The sequence below is a fragment of the Melanotaenia boesemani genome, chromosome 3 (assembly GCF_017639745.1).
Source record: "Melanotaenia boesemani isolate fMelBoe1 chromosome 3, fMelBoe1.pri, whole genome shotgun sequence".
Classification (NCBI taxonomy): Eukaryota; Metazoa; Chordata; class Actinopteri; order Atheriniformes; family Melanotaeniidae; genus Melanotaenia; species Melanotaenia boesemani.
The window spans coordinates 17,740,503-17,756,574 of NC_055684.1; the positions used below are offsets into that span (position 1 = coordinate 17,740,503).

The 16,072-nt window shown below is 39.2% G+C and overlaps 1 protein-coding gene across 4 annotated transcripts in view; it reads left to right on the plus strand.

Moving 5' to 3' along the window:
* The window catches only part of arhgef10la (Rho guanine nucleotide exchange factor (GEF) 10-like a), a 126,867-nt gene that overhangs the window by 43,546 nt on the left and 67,249 nt on the right, over positions 1-16,072 (plus strand). For 3 of the 4 annotated variants that reach the window (XM_041980749.1, XM_041980752.1, XM_041980750.1), the window contains 5 exons: positions 1,529-1,699; positions 3,535-3,680; positions 4,497-4,669; positions 9,011-9,126; positions 11,991-12,118. In XM_041980749.1, coding sequence (XP_041836683.1) covers positions 1,529-1,699; positions 3,535-3,680; positions 4,497-4,669; positions 9,011-9,126; positions 11,991-12,118 — 734 coding nt within the window. The remainder of the gene's footprint in view (positions 1-1,528; positions 1,700-3,534; positions 3,681-4,496; positions 4,670-9,010; positions 9,127-11,990; positions 12,119-16,072) is intronic. The other variant, XM_041980751.1, reaches the window with a different exon arrangement.

Here is a 16,072-nt window from a genome sequence, read left to right on the forward strand (position 1 = left end):
ATATGGTGTTTATTTACTGTATGTGGTTGAAAATAGGAGTGTATTGGTCATTGTAATGATTTTATCTGAGGGCAGGAATCCTTGTTTTCATGCTCAGATATCGTACTGCCCTCACACTTCAAATCTCCCTGCTTGTGTGCAACTATCCTGTTTCACCTCAAAACTGTCTAATGCTTGTACAAATATCCAGAGCTCCAGCCTCAGCCCTTCGGTGCACTCAGGCTTTGTCTAACCTGACACATCAGGTGGTTTGTTTTCTAGAACCAGCTGGGAGTCCACCATTTGGAAAATGTTTGTACAAAAAAAATAATAAAAGCTAAACTTAGCAGATGATTGAATGAAGTGTTTGTCTGTAAAAGTCTGGACAAACTTCAAACAAGCATAACTACGCAGACAAAGTCATCCAGTGATGCAGAGAGGGGCAAAGCTGAGTTGCTCACATCTACAGAGCCAATATTTTTTAAGAGAATGTAATGCATCTCAATTCCCTTTCTGGCAGCTCATTTTCTCATTATATGAGCAACTAATGATTGAATAGTTTAATTTAATAGTAATTTCACTGTTACTGGAAAAGAGCAAATGCCTTTGAGAGAGATGTTTTCCATTATTAAATTGACTTTTTTTCACCATCCAGGATGATGAATTTGATATTAATCAATGTAAAGAAAAAACAAGAATAGAAACTGTGTTCATTAAAACTTTTGCTTTAGTTGGCGCTTCTGGAATAAGCAACTATCATGAGCTTTATATTTGTAAGCTGATTTTTAGGTGTAAACTGAAAACTTTTTTACACTCCATCTGTCACCTCACTTTTCTTTTGGACCATAAACTGTATACACTTCATAGGAGTCAACATTGCTGTTTGTCCTCTCACCTAAAACTAGCCAAAAGCTGCTGGTATAAGATGCCGATTGGTGCAAACTTTAGTGTTTTTAGCCACAAACACTTCTTAGAGCCTGACAAGTTGGATTATTTAATGTGTGTTGGCTTGTGAATCTCATAGGAAGCTGGAAAGGTGCTTGAAAAAGTATGTTGTCCCCCAAAGCTTCTTCTCCTTGATTCCAGCTTTTTGCTTTATGGAGGTGCTAGCCCTGTCAACGTTACTCCAAATAACAGAATGTCAGGTATGATGCACGATGAAATGGTCACCACCGGCTTGCAGGCATGCGGTTTCTGCTCAGTTATTTGAAAAAATCCCTTTAAAAATTTGGTTTCTAAAAATAGGTTGGCTTTCCAGTATATCAAACATTAGGAAGGAGTCCTGTAAACTTGCAGGGTTGGACTTGTTAGAGTCAGCCAACAGGAGTAATGTCTGCTCACAAGCTAAACGGTAAAGAGTGTTTGAGCAGTGGGGAAATTAAGTAGCTGTTTAAAGGCTAAAAAAGAAAAATAAATCAAGATTTGCACAATCATGTTACATTTGAGCCATTTCATGGCATGATGAGATTTTCCTGAAAAAAAAAATCTTAAATTGTAATTTTAATAAACAGGCAAGAGAGTTTAAAACTTTACTTGTGACTTTTTCTAGGACATGCTAAAAAATACACCAAAGGGCCACGTGGACCGTCTTCCCTTACAGCTTGCCCTGACAGAGCTGGAGATGCTGGCTGAGAAGCTGAATGAACAGAAACGAGTAGCTGACCAGATTGCAGAGACTCAACAACTGGCCCGCAGCGTCAGTGATCGACTGCTCAGTAAGGTGACTGAATGCACATGTGGTTGCTCATGCACCTGTACGTGCATGGGTACAAACACACACACACACGCATTTGCTTCAATCAAATCAGCAGCCAGCCAGAAGCTGAGCCCTGCAACTCCACTGCAGTGTTATCACTGTGAGCCAAACACCTACACATTAAACTAGTATAAAGCAATCACTTCTATCACTTTCCCAAACATTAATCTAGGGAGGCATTTTTATTTAGAGAAATTGTCTCATAGAAATGATGCCCATTATCATTGCTAAACAGTACCACATGCAATGGCAGAGACGTTGCTTCTCCATTACCACACTAAAATTACAGTCCTGCCGCTGCAAATCTGAACAAACGCTGCTCTGAATAAGAAGAATTAGGGGGTAAATGAGACATTTAATTGGAAACCGTAAGAGAGCTATCTCTTTCACCCTGTCGGTCTCCCTCTTCTTTGCTCTATCTCAGCTCTCCCCCACCCACCCAGTTCCCCTCTTGCACTCTCTTGCTTACTCTCTTACTCCACTTATACACTCTTCTTCTCTTTCTCTAGTGTGACTACATCTTCCTCAGTCCCCCCCCCAACTAAACACCACATACCCTCCCTTTTCATTTTTCTCTATCAGGTGTTGCTTTCCAGGACTCCGAGATGAGCTGATTCGGCCAATCTCCTACACTCACACACAATTCCATTTGCGACGGTGATACTGCAGAATTCCAATAGGAAAAAGTCTCCTCTATTGCTCCCATAACCATCCAATGAAATATTCATTCTTTGTCTCAAAGTATCTAAGTCACCAGAATAGGGCCGATAACAATGTAAGTGAGAATGGGTTTCACATGCACTCACATGCACACATACAGTGGTGCAGTGTTGTTTATCCCTACTGATGCTTAAAGACTTTGAGGATGTATTTTCAGCCCACCTCCTGAAAGAGCTGTGTGTTTCTTTGACCATTAAATAGCTGTCTCGAGTTGGACAAATGAGTTATTTTGTGAGCTATCTGAGCTCAAATCAACTGCATCTGGCAGACGGCACATCATCTTTTGTAAAACATCAAAGTATTACTTCCCTATTTGAATTCAGCCAGCTGCTTGCAGCACAGTGGCATTTAATTGTGATGAATCTTGTTTAGTTTGGTGTAGCACACAAGAAATACATGTACTGATTTAAGCAGTCAAAAAATAAGCAGGACCAAAGTGATAGGAAAAAAAATGTTGCTATCCATCCTTTGCCAGATATCTAGGTTTTTGGGAAACACAGCATGCGGCAATATACAATTGCTTAAATTGCATGTTATTAGATTCTTTAACTGTGTCTGTGTAGGCAGCTGCATATGAGGTGTGCATCTTTGTGTAGTAGTCCTATCATAGTGGAAAGGATTTTATGTCCCAGCACTTATAAACTAAGCCAGTTTGGACTTTGTGTGGACTGAATGGTAAAACACAAAATGACACAGAATGATAGGAGGCATGTTTTGGAAGAATGTGCACAGAAAATAATAAACATTTTTGGCAACTCATGGATCCCAAATGCAATAAAGGTTTCCCTTAGGTTCCTCTTTAATCACAGTGCAAAATGTGTGACGGCAAAGTCAGTGAGGGGCACGATGCTGGTTCTTTTTAACTGAGTTCACTGAATGAACAAGGCTAGAAATGTGTGGAAGCGTGTATACACACACATTAAACGACCTTCAGCAGAATAAATGTGTTGCTAATCCCCGATGAGGCATCTGTTCCTCCAAGCCTGACTTCTGTGCCCTCTAGGCACTGAACTCCAGAGGACTGTCCCTTTGTGATACTGTCTCCTCTGCCTCTGATCTGATTGCTGTGTCCCTTTTAGCAACTAAACTCGGAGCAGGGGTCACTGGTGCTTTGCGAGACGCTTATTGAGACTGTGTACGGCGAGCGGGGACAAGTCCTGAAATCGAAGGAGAGAAAGGTCTTCCTCTTTGATGATGTTCTCATCTGTGCCAACATAAATGTCAAGTAAGTCCCTCTTGTAGAAAAAAACTTGTACTACTCTTGCATTCAAGAAAACTTTTCTAATATGATCTTAATGAACATTTCTAGCATGAAGATGTGTGTACGGTTTTAAAGCAGAGCATGGTAAAATGCATAGTTTGAAGGAATAGCTATTTAGTCACACAGGGCTCTAATGTGATGCCTTGGGTTTTGTAAGGATATTTTGGCAAACTGCACAGTAAAGAGAAATGACTGCAAGGAGTTTTGAGCATTATCTGAATTTGCAGAAGCTTTATCAGCTTTAAACAAATGGTAGAATACCTAAAAGTAGCTTCAGGAGTCCTATGTTACTGACATTAAACATTCTTTTTTTATTTATCTTCTGTGACAGCACTTTTGATCGCATCTCTCTCTTTCCATTTCAAAACTAGTAAACAGGAGAGAATTTTTGTGTATTTAGCAAAGCCGCTGCTAAAGATGACTCTGTCCAACCCTCAAAGTAGTTACCACTCTACGTCTCATTCAAGTCAAGTGTCCGGAGGTTGATTTTGTCTGCCCTCCAGGATCTTGACAAATTGATCAACAAAATGTTGATTGTCGGCATAGTTACAGGAATACATGAATAGCAATGAAGTCCAGCTCACAGTCAGTACAATTTTGGCAGTGAACAATGGCTGATCATAAAAATTTGAATTTTGACTCCCAACTTTTGACATTTTAAAGACCATCTACTCCTTTGAAGTGGATTCTGTTTTCTGCTTGTGCAGGATTTGGATTGGGAGGAACTTCTTTTAATGGCTGCTTTGTTTTTATTTATTTATTTCTTCTTATCTTATCCAGAGGGCCTCCAGATATCAGCAGCCTTGTGCCTGTCGGCCCCAAGTACACCATGAAATGGAGCGCCCCCCTACAGCAAGTGCAAGTCGTAGAGGTTGGGCAGGAGGGCTCTCAAAGCAAAGACACCTTGTTCCAACAGAGTGCGGCTAGGAGACCAGGTGGTGCCTGCTCTTCAGGTAAAAACAAATATATATGAGCATGTAAACTTGCTTTATCTCAATATTTTATCATATGCATCATCCTTTAATGCCAACTGTAAGTCTCTGCTTCCCTCTGACCCAGCTAAGTTGATCAGTTCCTGTTCTCAAGTGTTACATAGAGGGGAGGATATGCAGCTGTGCTGCTTGTCAGTCTGATTGAGGATGTGTTTGCGAGAAGGATAGAGATGATGGTCACTTGTTCCCCATCTGCCTGGGGTGTTTTATCTCGGAGAGTGATGTCTGGGTAGTGAGCCCCGTGCCGCATCATCCTCACGGTCTCATTTCACTCTCTGATAGACCACAAACACGTCTAGAGAGGACTCATCAATCTGTGGAGATTATCCCCTCCCTTTCTAGGCCCAATTAGAGAGCCAGTAGCTGTAGATAGGAATCTGTAGTTGAAACACTAGTTCTCCCACCACCTCTCACAAAACTCTGGTGTATACAGAGCTTGAAGAGATTCCTGATAAATGTGCCATGGGAAAAGGGAGATACAAAGCCTTATCAGGATGTAATGCAACACACTTTTTACAGTTGCAGCTTCATGACTTAAATATTAATGATGCCTTCTTCAGTGCACCTTGTGTCATGCTCAGCAGGCCTCTACTGTTTTGAGAACTGGTTTGTATTCTCACTGGAGTTGGCTCTTTTTTTTCTCTCTCTTGTGCAGGTAGTTTATGCTTGCATCCTCACAACTTTGTGGCAAGGTTTTGCAATCATTTTGGGTTTGGCTTTCAGTGCAGCTCTCAGGTTTTCTACTTTTCTGCAAAAGTTATACCTGACAGATGGGCTGGATTCTGATTCTGACATGTTTGTTGGTCCTTTTTTCACCTTATAGGCCCATTGTGGTCATTTTAATTATGTCTATCCAGAAACGCTGATGCACTTTTGTAGAGCAGGTCCCGAATTTTCCTTTCAGACTGGCAGTGCCATCTATTTATGTGCCCTTGTGATGTCATTCAGTGGGGTTTCTAGACTAAATCCCTCTCTCCCTCAGCATGGCCTAAAATGGACTCATTTTTCATCTTGTGCAGACCCTCGTACCCATCTTTATAGAAGAAAGCTTACCTTTGGGAATGACCGTCTTTTTTTCTCAACGCTTTGCGCCTGCCCGTGTCTCTATAGGGCTGTCGGTTTTCTTGTTTGTTCCTGTTGCTTGTTTGTTCCTTGTAACTCACACACAGAAGGCCAAACAATGTTAATGTGTCTTCTTGAAAGCCAATTGTGTCAGGTGTTTACTCTCATGCTGTCTTTCCTCTTTTCACCCCCATTTTACCTCTTTTATTACAGTTTCCCTTATGACCTGCTGTCAGGTGCTCTTTTTTGCCTTTTTTTTCTCAGATGAGTAGCAGTAGGCTTTGGCTGGGGATCAGACAAGGGTTTTGATGCAAGCGTTAAAGCTGCATTGTCTTTAAAGCCACTAGCTAGCATCACTGGCACAACAGCTATGTGTGAGAATGGAAACCCTTTGGGCTTAGGCTTTCCACATTGGTGAATTATGTGCCTGGCGGCCAGTGTGGATGTCCATGTCTTGAGTGTATAAACGATATCCTGCCACACCAATGGGATTATGCTGGATTACAACTCCGCACATTCACCTCTTGGGCCGTAGACAACAGGAAGCCCAAGAGGACTTAACAAACCTGCACAGGGGTCCTAGCAATCTCTTTGGAAAGGACAGAAAAACATTGTTCTTTCTTTATTTTCAGATGTTGCACCTACTGTATTGATTTTTGCACACAAATGATATATGTCACTATCTGCCAGTGTCAAAGATCCATTTAAATTCCACAAGCTACAATGGAGCCCTTTAGATGAATAATACAAACCCATTCTTCTTTTTTTCTTATGGCTTTAGTCTCACTCCATTTATGCCTGACTTGGCACGCAAAACTGCTAAGTTCCTATGCTACTTTATTATGTGGTTGTGGTGACAGTGCAGGACAGATCTGGAGTAAAATCTACCTGCTGAATTTAATTAGACAATTCTCATGGAGCTTGCTGCTGGGGAAATGTGGGCCAGAGGAGCTAGGACAGAGGATGGCAAGCTGGAGGAGATACAGTTATTGATTCTTGGTACTAGGAGAGAAGGGGTTTGAAAGCAATGGACCTCAAATCGATGCTGACTTTTCCGTCTAATGAGACACCTGCATTCCTTTTGGCCAGCAAAGGGCATGATAGTTCCAAATAACAGTTTCTCCATCTAATTTTTTACTCATAAATTCAGTCGCTGTTGTTAAACAAACAATAAAGATCGATCCATCTAAACATCAAACTTATTTTTATTAGTGCCTACTGGAATTTAAGCAATAACAGCTTTTCTTTCGGCACTTCCAGTAGTTCTTTGAGACTTTGTCATTGTTTTCTCTCAGTATGTGGGACACTTTGACCTTGAACTTTTTCACACAGCATAATATCCACTTCCTGTTAGTTGGTTTATAGACTATGTCTGTTTTAGACTAAAGCTGGAAAATTGACTTATTTTGACTATTTTTATGCAAGCCACTCCAAACCTCTCCTTTCAAAACGATAAAACCATGTGAACCAGTTAAAGTCGCTCGTCTTTAAGGCAGTAAGGCGCAGTTCTAGGAACTCCCTGAGAACAAAGAACAGAGCAGCGTCACTGACAGACGAGGTATTGATTACGTCAGTTTGAAAAGGAAGAGCTGTGGTGGAGATGAGGTACAAGTGCACTGAAAGTGCAGAAGGAAAACAGCTGATTTCTGCTGGTGTTTAGACCAGTTGATTTTTACTAGTAGGCCTCTGTTCGAAAATTGCATTTCCATGATGAAATGAGTATATCTCTGCAACCACAAGGTTTATTTAAATACTTTTTGAGTCATTGTAAAGAGAGCTCTTGTAAGATTTAAGATGTGTAAATAGTAATTCCTAACATAAACTTTCTGCCTCATATTTTATTCCTTTCCTTCTACTTTTATCTTGATCTTCTTACAGTTCTTTATCTTTTTTATCTTGGTGAGAGAGACATAACATTTTGATTCTCCTTGTTCGGGGCATATAGTTAATAAATAATAAAAGTCTGAATCTTTGAATATTGAAAAAGTGACAAAAACTGTAGTAATTGAATGAAACCCACATGTCTGTGTGACACTGGCATAAGAATCATGGTGTTTGCGATGTGTGAAAATGGGATGTGTAAACTGTAACCACATATTTAAGTTTACTATCACTTACAATCATATTGCATGGGCACTGTGCCACAGAGCAATTATTGCATTTGAACCATAGATAAGCTTTAATTAATCAAATTTTATGTTAATCTTTGATTTATAATGATACCCTGCAATCTCTTGCAGGTAAGCACACTGCCATCATTAGTTAATGACATTTAATTTGCATCAATAAAAAAAATAAAAAATCACAGCTGGAAGCACAAACGATATGTTTGGGAAGGTTGTTTTTCATGCCGTTTAGTCTCATATTAAAAGTCCACAAAAAATTACAGTGTGACCAAAAACAGAAAAGAAAGGGAAGTGCATTCATTTCAAACTGGCATGTGGCCCTCTACGATGTGGATACCCTTCTTTGTTAAAGGTAATTTGGCAACTTTGGTGGTATTCAGATCACAGTTCCATATAAAGTACAGGGCTGCCATAGGTCAAGTTTTTTTATATAAAATACCTGATACTTTCTTTCAGAATGTACTTTTTTTCCTGCTGTTTATGATGACAAGGTTACTTAGATGTTCAAGGAGACAAACCTTGTCCACTGTCCTCTGCCCTGGAAAGTACTACAAATGTTCAGATTCATCAGGATGGCCTTTTGAAGGGTCCTAGTAAAAGCAAACTACACCCAGTTATCCAAAACATCAAGTCATAACAGTCAACAGTCAAGAAATGGTTAACAGAACAGAGTATCAACATTTTGGAACAGCCAGAGTCCAGATTTGAATCCCATCCAGGACGAGGGGGTGTGACTGCCACCCTTTCCAGCCCAGAAGAGCTTGAGCTCATTGCCAAAAAAGAATGGTTCAGATCTCTGTGGAGACATGCTAAAAGCTTGCAATAGTATTGATTGCTGTGATGGCAAATTACTAAAAAAATAAGAATAATTTTGAAAACTTCATTTTTGGTTAAAATGTGAGAATTGATAAAAAATAAATAAATAAATAAATAAATGACTAAACTGACTGTTACTGAATGGTGGTTGCCATGTGACCAGAAAATGACTCAAATGATGGAATTATATACAGGTTGTATTTATCTGTCTGTGTGGGTGTGTGGGTACGATGCATCTTGTACAGGTAGTGGTATCATAAACTCTTTGTGAAGACTTTGTATGTTGCCCATGTCTTAGGTAAAGCTCTCCTTGGCCCTCCAAGACTGTATCAGGAGCTGCAGGAACTGCAACATGATCTTTCAGTGGTGGAAGAAGTTACTCTGCTTGTGGGCACATTGCAGGGGACATACCAGGTATGTATCACCCAACGTTTCCTGAGCGTGTCACAAGGACAGTGTGTATGACTGAACATAAATAAATTAAGATCAGCCGAAAGAGAAAAAAGAGAAGATTTCAGGCATAGTATTGTTTGCCCAGCTTGCTACAGTATGCTGGCCAAACATCCCAAATTACAGCCTGTGATGCGTCACATCACTTCACATGCTGGATCCTTTAGGGTTTGTTTGAAAGCTGTGATGCCGTTGAGAAAGACTCACAGGGACACTCAAGCATTATTTTTTCTCTGCTCAGTGAGCTTCCAGTATTACAATTTACTTATATTTAAGTTATTTTGAGATATTGAATGGAAATATATAAAAAATGGAGAGGGACTGATGATTAATCACATTGTTATGCGCAAAATGTCTCTTTCCTTTAAAAGAAGGCCTACGGCTATATAAAGAAAATGCAGTAAATTTTGGTTTACAAACACTACAGGGGTGTTTAACCTGCGACTCTGGAGCTGCTAGTGGCTCTCTGGACCTTCCACAATGCCTCTAAATACGTGTCTAAAATATTTTTTTAAATCTGTCTTTCTTGTCATTTTGTTGGAAACCAGGGACTTTTTTTACATCATTTTCCACAAATATCTACGTCCCTTAGAAGAAAGTCTGTCTATTCTCTTTTTATAAAGGTTTTATGTTTTTCTTTATTTTAAAACCTAAAAATGGAAATAAAAATGTGGTTCTTCAAAAATAACAAATATCCTATGGTAGCTCTTTATTAAAAATATATATTAACTTGCCTTTTTGAAAAGACTCGTAACTTTTGCGTCTCTAAAGGAGTTTTATTTAGCTGGCTGAGGGATAAATGGCTCTTTGGATTGGAAAGGCTGCAGACCCCTGAACTAAACACATAAACAGACTTAGCAGCAGTTTTCTCATTAAACAGCAACAGTTAAAATGTTTCTTCATATATATTTTTAAAATCAAATATTTATGAGAAAGAAGGATGAAATGTTCAGGATTTACTAACTAAAAGGTAAAAAGTCAGCAGGACGAATTTAAAGCTGTGAAGCTGCTTCCTTCTAAACACAGAGGAAACAATATGTGATGAATATCAGCATCAGGTGAACAGACAGAAAGCAGGATGAGAATCTCACAGCTTCTAGATGGTGAGGAGAGAGAAATATTCGCTATATGCACAATAGCTTCCATCCATGCACCTTTACTGCTTCATTATCCAGATTTCTGGTGTATAATTTCTCTAAACTTTCATTCTTAGCTTGACTGTTTAACTTTACCTCTGCACCTGCACCCTCCGCTACCGGGAGTTAAGGGGTTAACATCTCGTTTCCAGGTGTAGCGTCAGGTCTGTAAATGTAACTATAAAATATGTGGTACCCACACAAAGTCCAGAATCTCAGCTACCAGCTCAGTAAAGCCATTTCTATCACCAACAAACACAGTTAAGACAACAAACAATTCAAAGACCAGGTACATAAAGGCCCAAAAATATGTAAACACATATGATGTCTCCTCACCAACTCTTCTACTGAAAGCTCACATCTCACAGATTCCACAGCTGGAAGTTTCATCTCGCTATGACCAAGATTCACCGAACCAGAGGCAGAAGAAGACCCGATTTATGCTTCACGTTTGTAAAAGTCAGAAAACATGTCTTACCTTTTCTGTCTTGCCTAAATTAAAAACTTCATTTATTAAAAAAATTATAATAAATAAAAAGTTTCTCATTGTCTTTTGGGAGCAGTTTCCCGTCCAAAAATCATGATGTTCTGTCCATCTGTATGAGTTTTGACAGACAAATATAATTGGCGCTTCTTCTACTTCTTTCTGAAGTTCCAGACAGAAAACGTCTCTTCTTATTACATCAGACGCACTGCTGCAGCAGGGAAGGGAGACATGTTTCTGTCATCAAAGCCAGCGGCCAGCAAAAAAAACAACAAAAAAACAAACAAAACCTTAACACGCGATTAAAAAAATTAACGGCGTTAACACGCGATTAACGTGCCCAGCACTAATATATATATATATATATATATATATATGTATATATATATATATATATGTATATATATGTATATATATATATATATATATGATAGAAAAGCCCCCTTATGTGCCTTTATTCATTAATGTTATGAAGTACAAAGTTTTCCATCAATCTCCTTTGCAACAGTTCCTCAGTGGTGGGGATGAGATGTTCCCTTTGATATACTGGATAGTAGTTTGAGATGTGTTGTGTTGCTGCAGAAATGGTCTGTGCCCCTCCTCCCAGTAGTCTGCCAGTAACACATTTACACCACTAAACACTACATAGGACTACGGTGCCACATCCAGGGAGGTATACTCCAGCAATCACCAAAGAGCCTCTCAGGCTAATGGTGACACATTTGGCTCCATGCACTTAATGAGCTCAATGTCCTCAGGAGGAATGATCCAGACCTAGCACTTAACGGATGATACTCAGTTTTTACCCAGTTATAATATTGTCTGCTAAAAACAATAAAGAAAATACTTCCACACAGCTCATTTTCTGCAGAAAACTGATTTGATTCTTTTTGACTAGAGGCTTTGAGTTTTCTATAAAATGGATGCCAATGCTGGAATAAGTCCAGTGATATATTTGAGAGAGTGAAAAAAAATCTTTAGTTCATTATTTGAAGATCATTGGTTCAAATAATATGCTGCACTTTTTTCTTTTTTCTTTTTTTTTTTTTTTTTGTAAAAGGATGTTTGTTAGTTTCTCTATAAGAATATTAAATAGATTTGTGGTATGTGCTTTCTCTGCAGTTAATGGGTTTTACCCCCTATGAGCCAGTGCATGCTACTGCAGAGAAACAAGTTGTTTTAACTGTGGGTCTTTTTTTCCATCAAAGAATCTGAACACCACTGTGGCACAGGACTGGTGTCTGGCTCTACAGAGGCTTATCCGCATCAAAGAAGAACAGATCCAGTGTGCTAACAAATGTCGCTTACGTCTGCAAGTGCCTGGCAGACCAGACAAGTGAGTAGTATTTGACATATAGGTGTGGATATAAATTAAATGTGTAACATTTTGAATGTTTGCAAATGAAAATAGTGACATTAGCATAAAAACTCAGACAGAATCTGATAATTATGTACGCTGCAAAATAAAGCCACCCACTGACAATCATTTTCATTTACACACAGCTAAGAATTATAATAAATAGTGGTGGGAATTATAAATTAATTATAATAAATAGAGAAGAATTATAATAAATAGAGAACATGTATGGTGTGCCACCTCTGAGCATTCCAGCTTTTTTTCTTCAATGCAGCTTCCTCCATGGAGCATTCTTGATAAAAGCCTCTTGACTCATCGAAATAAGGCCTCTGCTAACATAACTGTCTTTGTTGAACATTTTTCTCTTTGTTAAATCTCAACTATTTCATTTGACCTCCAAATGTTGGGACATTGGGCTGTTTATCTAGTTTTGCTGAACCACTGTGGTAGTAATAGTAATGGCTGTAATTGGATCTCCCATTAACGGATAGTTTTTTTTTCTGAATTTCTGATTCTCAATGCTTCTCAATGCCACTCCAGTCTATAATTTTTTGGAATTACCACCAAAGATGTTTCCATGATTCATTCAAATTAGACATCCTTTGTCTGGCCAGAACAGCATGGTATAATCAATTTATTCTGAATGAGATGGATTCTCCTGAAACTTTTGAAATAGCACGTTAGAGAGAAACAGAACTGTGTGTCCATCTGTCTTGGCTGCATTCTAAGGGATGCCCTGTACTGAACATCAATGAAGCATCTTCAAGATTTTCATCTCAAAAAATGTCTAAAAGAATATCAAACCTGTGATCATTTTTAATTTTTGTGTTATCTGTAAGCATCTGTTGTTAGTTCATTTGCATGTTATTGTTTTGTCTGTTTTTTTGTGGTGTTGTTTTTATTCTAGCTTTTTTCCTGCCTTGGGACCAAGGATGGAAATGAGAAGTTTTTGCTGTAATCTGCCATGTTTACATCATTATTTTTTGGTACTGATATTCTTTAACCTGCACTGTAATAATTAAATAGGTAAATATAATAAAAACAGAAAGATTCACAAGCAAATCCCACTACACTCAATTAGATAACATAAGATCACAGGAAACTATGGTAACATACATGGACCTGCTGCAGATCACTGGGCCAACCGAGCACTCAGGTTTTGCAAATAAGAATTGAAAACAGTCATCTGTGTGTAATCGTTTGACCTAAATAATTAATTTAATTCAGTTTAATTCTTTTTGGATGATTGAAATGAGACCAGTTTTTACTCTTCTTTTGTCTGACGCTTTACCTTAATGGAAACTTTCTTTTTATTGTTTTATTATTAAATTATATGGTATTGTTTAATATCAGTATGATTTTGTTTCAGAATAGTTTCTCTCAGCCAGATATTATGTGCTATAAGTGATCCATTTGCTGTGGGGAACACCACTCTAAATTAAATACACTTAAACTAAAAACTTGTTATAGATGACCTTTAGCTAAAAAATATCATTTGTATATATATATATATATATATATATATATATATAGACACATACAACCATATGCTGACAATAGGGTGTTTATCTTGCCATATAATGATTTTAAAATCTGGAGGAAGATTCTTGTGGGTAGCAGATAGCAAGAAGAGAGCATATGAGTATCTAAGAGTCCTGCACATGAGCTGGGAATAGCAAATAATGGCAGATTATAATGGATCCAATTTTGTGGTTTCTGTTGGGGATGGGATACGAAACTGGCAGGGGAGGACAAAAAGAGAAAGATTGCGATGAGAAGCTGGAGCCCTGCTGAGACAAAATAAGCAGGAACAAGAGAGGAAGAAAGAGAGTGAGAGTGATGAGCGACCTCCCCCATGACAGACTTGGCTCAGTGCCGGCAGGGCAGTGGCAGTCAGAATAGTGGGCCTAATGCTTCAGAGCCAGGGAGAATCTAACTGTGCCAAGCCAAGCTAAAGTGACAGCTTGAGCAGCGGAGCTCTGCAGATCACTTCTTCCACGTCTCCCAGCTTCCTCATCGGCTGTCACTCCAGGCCTGCAGGGCCAATCTGCTTACTCAGATGTTTGGTGGAGCCAGATGTCATGCTTACAAGACAGTCCCCGAATTCCTCTTTAAGAGGTGCCCTATTTGTTGAACTCCTGTGAGAACGTCATTAGAAACTGCACTGACAAGGAGATTCCCCACGTCTGTGGATGTTCCAGCTGCACTTTTGTGTTTAGGGTTCAAGTAATGTGGAGAACGACCCGTGTTTAAGTCATATTTGGAAGTTTTTGTTGTTGTGTAAAAGGTAACAAGGTCAGCTAAAAGAGAGAAATCTCCAGTCAGGAAAAAAGAGCCATTGTGGTTGTGTGATAGCAATCTAATTGAGGTTGGGCCTCAGCGTTGGGTGACTGCACTGATAGTAAGCTTCGGGGCATAAGAGGTGACAGGTGGCACAGCATTTGCTCAAACCATTCTGACACTACCCGAGGTGCTGTAGTGGCAGATTGCAAGCGAATGCAGTGTATGGTGTGTTTCTGTCTCTGTCTTCACACAAATGCACCCACACAATGATAAACATGTGCAAACAATGCTTTTGCCTTCCTTCATTTCCTTGCTAATCCATCTACTAGTCTATAATGTAGACCAATGCCACCAGAATCTGTGTTTGCATGTTTTTGTGCGTTCACATGCTTCTTGTTGACAAATGCAAATTCACACAAGAATGCATACATCTAAGTGAAAGAGGCAGAACATTAAGGGGGCAGAAACATAGATCTGCGCACTCACATGCAGGGTTGAGCCTTTGCTCTGCTGGTGAGAGAGTGGGACCGCAGCAGGGACCCCCTGTACTGAGTCGGTCCCCTCCTGTCTGGCCTCAAGCGACTCTCTGCAGTCAGGCAGCACATCACAGCCTCCACACTGCAAACAGACGAGTACGTGGAGAGAATCCTGACTGCTGCCTCAAAGGCACCAGCCTACATGTGACAGCAGTTCATTAACATCCTCTTTAAGTGCATATGCAGAAGCAACTACAGGCACAGATACAGGGCCCATACAGATGTTTAAATTTTGTAGTTCACATCAAATGGGCTTGCTACTTCATCTACTTTCAGCAAGTGTAGTGCATACATGAAGGGAGAATACAGTAACCTTTTGTTTTTATCCCCCTTTTTTCTTTTTTTTTAATGATGCTTTATCATGCAAATTACAGGCTATTTAGCCTCTATTCATTCTAACTGATATTCTTGTTTGAATAGACACACTCCCACAGAGACTTTTCACAGTCCCTACAGAAGTACTTCAGTATCTGGACAGCAGGAAATATGTTTCTCTTTTTTTCTCTCTCTTTTTTCTTTGTAGTGTTTTAGGAGAAGCTGTGGACAGAAACCAAATTCCAAAAGTTAGTTTGAAAGTCAAACAGCTAAAGGTTAATTTCTTCCTGCATTTAGTCTTGCCAGTGTTTTTTTTCTTCCATATATATATATATATATATATATATATATATATCTATATACATATATATATATATATATATACATATATATATAGGTATAGGTACAAAAAAAACCTTTTGTTTTTGCTTTAATTTCTTGGCTCTGCAGAAAATAATGAGGCTGGTGAGTAATGGGACACAGCTGGATTTGAGTTCCTGTCATCAGGAGCTGTTACCATGACACAGATTTCAGCACCATGGACAGTGTTTTTGGCTCATATTGGTCCCCTAATGTGCACTATTTAACATAATGTTGCTATAACATATGCAAGAATCTAGAAGCTTTATATGTGTTTTGATTGTGTGAATGGCACTCCACCTCTGCACCCGCAACACCTTTGCTCTGCTGTTTGCAGTCTTCTGTGTTCAGGAACAGCTTACTGTTTCCTCTTGTTTTCACATTCCACGTGTTGACACATAATCACCTGGGGGCGAGCAAGAATAACCACAGCTCTCCA